This window comes from Chiloscyllium plagiosum, chromosome 18, assembly GCF_004010195.1.
Source record: "Chiloscyllium plagiosum isolate BGI_BamShark_2017 chromosome 18, ASM401019v2, whole genome shotgun sequence".
NCBI lineage: Eukaryota > Metazoa > Chordata > Chondrichthyes > Orectolobiformes > Hemiscylliidae > Chiloscyllium > Chiloscyllium plagiosum.
The window spans coordinates 63,072,303-63,079,828 of record NC_057727.1 but is presented as its reverse complement, the minus strand read 5'-3'; the positions used below and the strand labels follow the sequence as shown (position 1 = coordinate 63,079,828).

At 43.0% G+C, this 7,526-nt stretch overlaps 1 protein-coding gene across 2 annotated transcripts in view; it reads right to left on the bottom strand.

Moving 5' to 3' along the window:
- Positions 1 to 1,684: 1,684 nt before the first annotated feature.
- Positions 1,685 to 7,526, bottom strand: part of LOC122559133 (testis-expressed protein 264 homolog) — a 291,622-nt gene continuing 285,780 nt past the window's right edge. Inside the window, exons 4-5 of one of the 2 annotated variants that reach the window (XM_043708470.1) lie at positions 4,799 to 4,825; positions 1,685 to 2,209 (exon numbers count right to left, since the gene is read on the bottom strand). In XM_043708470.1, coding sequence (XP_043564405.1) covers positions 1,932 to 2,209; positions 4,799 to 4,825 — 305 coding nt within the window. In that variant the 3' untranslated portion in view covers positions 1,685 to 1,931. The remainder of the gene's footprint in view (positions 2,210 to 4,798; positions 4,826 to 7,526) is intronic. The other variant, XM_043708472.1, reaches the window with a different exon arrangement.

Sequence of the window (7,526 nt, the reverse complement as noted above, 5' to 3'; positions counted from 1 at the left end):
AACTCCTCCCATTTTCTTCAGGTCAGAGGGGTGGCCGTGTGTAACCCGCACGGGTCCCAGTTATGTCTTCGTGAGATACATGGAACATTCCTTGTTCCAGTCCTATTCTGGCCCCTCTCCACAACTCTCTCTATGGTACATCAATAACATCATTGGTGCTGCTCCCCTCTCTCGTTCAGAATTGGAAAAGTTATCAATTTCATTTCCAATTTCCACCCCACTCTCACCATCACTCATTCATCTGACTCCTCCTTCTCTTCTGCGTCATTTCTGTTTCTATTTTGAGGGATAGGCTAGCCATCAATATCCATTACAAACCATTACAAAGGGGTGGGGGAGGTCTCTGAAATGCCCACCATCTTCCTCAACCAAGGATTCCTCAGCACTGTAGTTGACAGGACACCCAGCCATGCCTGACCCATCTCCTACACTTTGGCTTCATCCTCCCACAACAGTGATAGCATCCATCACAACACCTAACATTCCACCAGCACCCACAGCCAGAGGGTCATCAGCTACCATTTCTGCCACCTTCAGGATGCCACAACCAGACACATATTTTCCTCCCTTCCCTAGTCAGCCTTCCAGAGACTATTCCCTCCAGGTCACCCTGCTCTGTGTCTCCTCCTTTCCCAACACCTCCCCATGCAATCACAGAAGGGGTTACACCTTCTCTCTACTTAGTATCAAAGGCCCCAAACACACCTTCCAGGTGAAGCAGTGCTTTATCTGCACTTCACTCAATCTAGTCTAATGCATTCACTGTTCAGAATGCAGTCTCCTCTCCAGTGGGGAAATGAAATGCAGACTTGGTGACCGCTTTGGAGAACACCTATGCTCTGATGGTAAAAATGACCGTGAGCTTCCAGTAGCCTGCCACTTCAATATACTACTGTGATACCTGGCCAATGTTCCTGTCTCAGGCCTTGCTGCAGTGCTCAGAGCATGCTGGAAGAATAGTATCTCATTTCCTGCTTGGGAACCCTGCACCCTCTACGATTCAACATCAAGTTCAGTAACTTTAGAATCTGATTCAGTGCTTCCATGTTTTTACCCACCCCCACATCCTGGTCCTCTCACGACATGGGTTACCTTCAGCATAACCCACCCATCTCTCATTATCACTTCTTCACCATCCCTTCTGTCCTGGCGTCTACCAATAATTCCCACATCTGCCTAACCCTTTCATATCTCTGACCCTCTATAGTCTCCACCTATCCATGTGCCTCCCCATTCCACTTCCCAACCCATCTTCAGCATCAATTTCACTTTTTCCTAGATGCTCTCAGTTCTGAAGGGACAGTGGACTCAAAACATTAACTCTTTCTTTTTCCTCAGATGCTGCCAGACCTGCTGAGTTTCTCCAGCGATTTCTGTTTTGTTTCAGATCTCCAGCATCTGTAATTCTTTGTTCTATTTTTTTTACATTGTGTTGTTGTTGTAACTGTTAGCTTACAGCTTATAAAGAGTTAAACCTGAGAGGGTACACAAGCCATGCATAATACTGATGAGAATGGCCCAAACCCAAGATATTCGAAGAGGAGAAACAGCCTCTTTGTCAAGGCTCCAACTCTAGCAGACTCTGTCAGTAGAATGGGAGAACCCGTATTTCAAATCCCAGAAATCATGTGCAAAACCATGAAGTGGAATTATTGATGAAGTGCAAAAAGAATTTAAAATCTCATTTTTAATTGTTAATGCCAAATATTTGAATTTATTTAAAAAATGAATAATGTTGCTCAAGTATTACAGTATTATAGATACATTGATAGAAGCTTCAATCAAGACTTTCTTTTAAATTTCAAGCTATTTGATTAACGATTATGTTTCTCTGGAGTTGCAGCAAGCCATCTGTACCTAATCGGTGGAAATGTACCAAGCAAAGTAGTTTGCGTGGTCCCAGTCAGGTCACTTCATCATTCCTTCCGTCTTTATTCCTCCTCCATTCTCCTGATATCAGTTTCGGTCACTTCATCCAGTTTCTTTGCCACATCAGAGCTCTGAGGAGAGACCCCGTTATCTTGTGCTTCCAGATCAAGTTCCTCGAAGGATGATCCACTCGCTGCTGACTCACTTTTGTCACTCTTCTCGCTGTCCTCAGCTTCCTTGTTGCTCAAGGTGGTAGTCTCTGACTTTGCCATTGAGGTTTCCCTGCTCTCTGTGTAGGCCTCGTAAGTCTCTGAGCTTTTCTCGCTGAAGGAATCTACACCTGAAGTAATAAAGAGAAAAGTCAGACATCATTCGACCCAAACTAACAATCTCTAGTACATAAATAAAATGTCAGAAAGCCAGTCAGCTCTTGACACTCATCAGACTGCTCAAGCTCAACAATTTTATCATTCATGCAAGAGGACATCGCAGGATGTTTTGAAGAAATTGGTGAATGAGAGGTAATGGTGGTGTGGAAAGCTAGTACGGTGGTACAGCAGGTTATGAGGAGGGAAAACAGAATTTTGATACTTATTACAAATTAAAACTCTGCCTAGCTCCTCCAGAAGGTTACTCAGTTTCCCAGCATCTACTGCACTCTGGGGGCGTGAATTCCACAGATTCACAACCCTGTAGGAGAAGGAGTTCCATCTCATTTCTGTTCTTAATCTGATACCATTTATTGCTGAATCTTTACAAGTGAGACCGCATCCAGAGTATCGCGTCCAGTTTTGGTCCCTTTACTCGGGGAAGGATATAATTGCACTAGAGGCAGCTCAGAGAAAATTCAATCAGTCAATTCCAGAGATTACAGATTTGTCCACTGAAGAGGGATTGAGTGGTTTAGGTCTGTACCCACTAGGGGTGAGAAGAATGAGAGGAGATCTAATTGAGGCATATACATAATGTTAAAGGGGATTGACAAAGTAGACAAAGACCTGATGTTTCCCCTTGTGGGGCAATCTAGAATGAGAGGTGCTAGTTTGAGGACAAATGGTAGCAGATTTAAAACAGAAATGAGGAGGAACGACTTCTCCTACAGGGTTGTGAATCGGTGCAATTCACTCCCCCAGAATGTGGCGGATGCTGGGAAACTGAGTAACCTTCGGAGGAGATAGGCATATTTTTAATTAGTTATGGGTCGAAGAATTATGGAGAGCAGGCAGGAAGTGGAGTCGAGGCTGAGATGATATCAACCATGATTGTATTAAATGGTGGAGCAGGCTTGAGGGGCTGAATGGCCTAGTCCTAAACAGAAATTATACAGCCAATCTGAAATAACAGCACTAGAATTCATGAAGATCGATAGCTAAGCTAACCCATCAGAAGCTGTAATCAGTCACGCAGAAGGCCGCAGCATGCAGGGAGTGGCAAGGACTGAGAGCTTTATTCACAGTACAAACTTGCAGAGGACTGACACATGCTGTTCTCAAAGTTAACTATCCCAATGAGGTCTCCCAGTTTGGTACAATGCAGTTTCAACTCGTGTGTGGGATTCACCTGCTTTGACAATATTTGGTCCCAAAAGGAAGGCAGTCTGGGAAATGAGAAAATTGGAGACCCTCATACACATTTCCTGTCATGTAAATACCCAAAGTGATATAACCCAGACCCCAATGTACCCCTTCCTCACCTCCAACTCTCTTTCCCAGCCTGAACCCAAACTGCCAGCATCAATCTACCCTTCCTTTCCCCAACCCAAGCTGCCACTTCTAGTTGAGGCCCTAATGTCACAAATGAATGAGCTAAACTCAGATTTGTTAATTAACCCGGATACAGACAGGCTGGTAGTTTTTCAGCTTGATGGGGCAGAGTAGGGGCTGTGCTCTGTTGATCAACAGCACTTGGTAGGTATGATTAAAGAGCTGGATACAAGACAGGAACTGCCCACAGGGTGCCACACTGCTACAGTCCCCTCTCCCTGCAACACCCATTACATTAAATCCTTCTCCCTTCATATCCCTCTTATCTAGCTCATATGCACTCTTGCTCCTCAGATGCTGCCTGACCTGCTGTGCTTTTTCCAGTCACCGACCCATCACAATCATCTCCTATCTGCGTTCACCTTTCGCCATCCCAACTACAACTCCCCCAGCCTTACCCCATCTCTCCCTATTTCTCAGCCCCCCTCCCCAGTCCTAATGAAGGATTAAGCCCGAAATGTCAACTCTCTTGCTCCTCAGATGTTGTCTGACCTGGTGCTCTTTTTCCAGCTCTACACTTTATCAACTCATACGTACCTTTAGTCAGTCTGCAATTCTGGGAGCCTCTGGTGGGATTCTGTCCATTTAACTCAGTTCCTCACCACAAACTCTGCTTGGCTATTGTGTATTTCCTGTATTTTTGACTGCGATTTGGTTTTAAATTCTAAGCATCGATAACATTGTGCTTTAAGTTGATCGAATACAAAACACCACACTAATGTTCATATTCAGGAAAAAAGATATAGACTGCAAATGTTAAGACTTATTGAGAAATATGGAGAGGTGAGGTGTGGAGGGATCTGGAAATTTATTGTGAACATGGAGATGAAAAGTCATGATAGTGACACACACATCGTAAGATTTTTTTTCCAATCAGCTTGTTCAGGGATGTTACTACACCACTGTGGAGCAGGTGGGACTTGCATGTGGGCCTCCTGTCTCAGAGGTATGGACACTACCACTGCATTGTGCAAGGTCACCATTTTTAACAATGTTGTTTGGGATTTGTTAAATTCGGAAGCTTGAATTGCAGCAGGTTATTAGAAATTGTTATGTCTAAGACTAATTAAGGCCATTTGTTGCCTTATTCTATTCATTGTTCTGTTATTAAGTGAAAGAAAGTTTACAGATGTTCTAGTATAACTATTACTCTGCAGTTTACTTACATTCACATGGAGAAGCTGCTTGTTTACCTTATTGTAACAAGAACAAAGCATGTGTTAGGCAGAATGCAATAGGCATGACATCTCACTTCTATGTCAAAGCACCTATAGTTTTACACCCCATGAGTTTTACAGATACATAACAAGTATTGGGCACCACAAGTCAACTCAGAATGTAAGGGTTATGACATTCATTTGGAGGATTAATTAATGCCAATGAGACTGAGAGGGCATTAAAAGTAAGACATGAAACTTGTACAAGCCAGTGACTTTGGGCTCTTGCTCAATCGCGAACAATAAAGTTAATTACTGTACGTTTTCACTGATTCAACTGAAAATGTCACCTCTAGGATCTAGGTGTCTCTATCAAACTTAGAGTCATAGAGATGTACAGCATGGAAACAGACTCTTCGGTGTCCAACCCGTCCATGCCGATCAGATATCCCAACCCAAACTAGTCCCACCTGCCAGCACCCGGCCCATATCCCTCCAAACCCTTCCTATTCATATACCCATCCAAATGCCTCTTAAATGTTGCAATTGTACCAGCCTCCACCACTTCCTCTGGCAGCTCATTCCATACACATACCACTCTCTGTGTGAAAACTTTGCCCCTTAAGTCTCTATTATATCTTTCCCCTCTCACCCTAAACCTATGCCTTCTAGTTCTGGACTCCCCGACCCTAGGGAAAAGACTTTGCCTATTTATCATATCCATGCCCCTCATAATTTTGTAAACCTCCATAAGGTCACCCCTCAGCCTTTGACGTTCCAGGGAAAACAGCCACAGCCTTTTCAGCCTCTCCCTATAGCTCAGATTCCTGAACCCTGGCAACATCCTTGTAAATCTTTCCTGAACCCTTTCAAGTTTCACAATATCTTTCCAATAGGAAGGAGACCAGATTTGCACACAACATTCCAACAGTGGCCTAACCAATGTTCTGTACAGCTGCAACATGACCTCCCAACTCCTGTACTCAATACTCTGACCGATAAAGGAAAGCATACCAAACGCCTTCTTCACTATCCTACCATCTGCCATCTTGTTTGAAGTGTGTTGGCTTTACAGAAAGAAAGGACTTACATTCATACAGTGCCTTTTGTGACTTCAGGGCATCTCAAAGCACTTTACAATTTATGCACATCAAAGAGTTTCAAACAGCAATGACATTAATAACCAGATAACCTATTTAAGATTATTGTTGGACAAATATTGGCCAGGTACCAGCAGAATTCCCCTGCTGTTCTTAGAACAGTACCATAGAATCTTTCACACCTTCCCAAGAGAACAGACAAGACCTTCATTAACTGCTCAGCTAAAAGACAGCACTTCCAACAGTGAGAATCTCCCTCAACTCTGCACTGGAATGTCAGACAAGATTTTGCAGTCAAGTCTGGAACATGGTTTGACTCCATGACATTGACTCAGAGACTTCAGAGCTATCACTGAGGCAATTGCCACTTCTACCCTCTCACTTTAATCTCTCTCTCCCTGTTCAAGTCAAAGCTTTTTAACCTCATGCTTATTTTTCATCACATCCTTTTTTTAAATACATTGTGTGTAAATTGCCCCCTTTTTGGTGATTTTTGTTCATCAGGCACCAGCTTTCAGTTTTTCTACAATTAAATTGGGAAATAACCAGCTAACCCATTCGATCCTTCGATATATAGGAGTGTCAGGTGCACAGAAATCATCTGACAGAGTGCCCACTGGAGTCATCTGTAGCCTCTCTTTGCAGGTGCTGCTGTATATTCAAAGCATTTGCTGTCCTCACTGCAATTTTCTGGTTTTAAATTTGTTATCTTTCCAAATTAAAACAGCCCCGAGTTCCATTTTTGTTCGTACTATGATTCTTTACCCAAATGTTTTTTCAAGCATAAGGCTTGGCCCTATTCCTTGTCCTTGCCTGACATATAAATTCCATTATCAGAGCAGTCAATTCTCTGGTGTACCAGATGTAATTACTGTCTGTGTTTTAGTTAGACTACGTTAATTGCACACAGCAATTAAATGGCAGAATGTTCAGAGTTTTAATTGGTCTTGGGGTGAAGTTACAATCAGTAGCACTGGATAAAGGAAGAGTGCATATGTAGTAATAATGATTAAGTATATACAGTAATGGCAGCAGTTAGCATATTAGATGCAAATTTGAAAGTTCTTGCATCAATATAAGCAGCATTGTACATATCTCACTTCTTTAATGTGGGTAAGTGAAAGCTGCTTTTGAGAGGAAGGATTACGGTTATTGTAATTGGAACTTCATCCTTCCCAATTAATTTTTGAGTTAGGGCAGTCACTCAGTTTAAAGAGAGGCCCACAGATATGGTCAGGCATGGATGATTAAACAGAGTTCAGCTGCAGCAGTAATATGGCTGTCACAAATGACCTGAGAAGCTGCTTTTACATTGGCATTTGAGGTCTCTCGCTAATGTGGAAAAATCCCAGAGGAAAGTTGCTGGATTGGCTACAACTTTGGCCTAGTGTTACTATGGGTTTTCCTGTTGAGGCCTCTCGAAGTGAATTTAGAAACTTTACACTGGGAATATAAGCAGGCACCGCAGGAAGCACATAGCAAGTCAGTCAGAGTCTGTGACATAATCGTTTCCTACAAAGCAACGACTGAGGAAGAGCCCAGTCTGAAATATTTCTCCTCCTGACCCCTCTCCTCAGAAATGATTACAGATCTTTGAAGGTTTCTAGTATTTCCTGCATTGGATCCCGACCTTTACC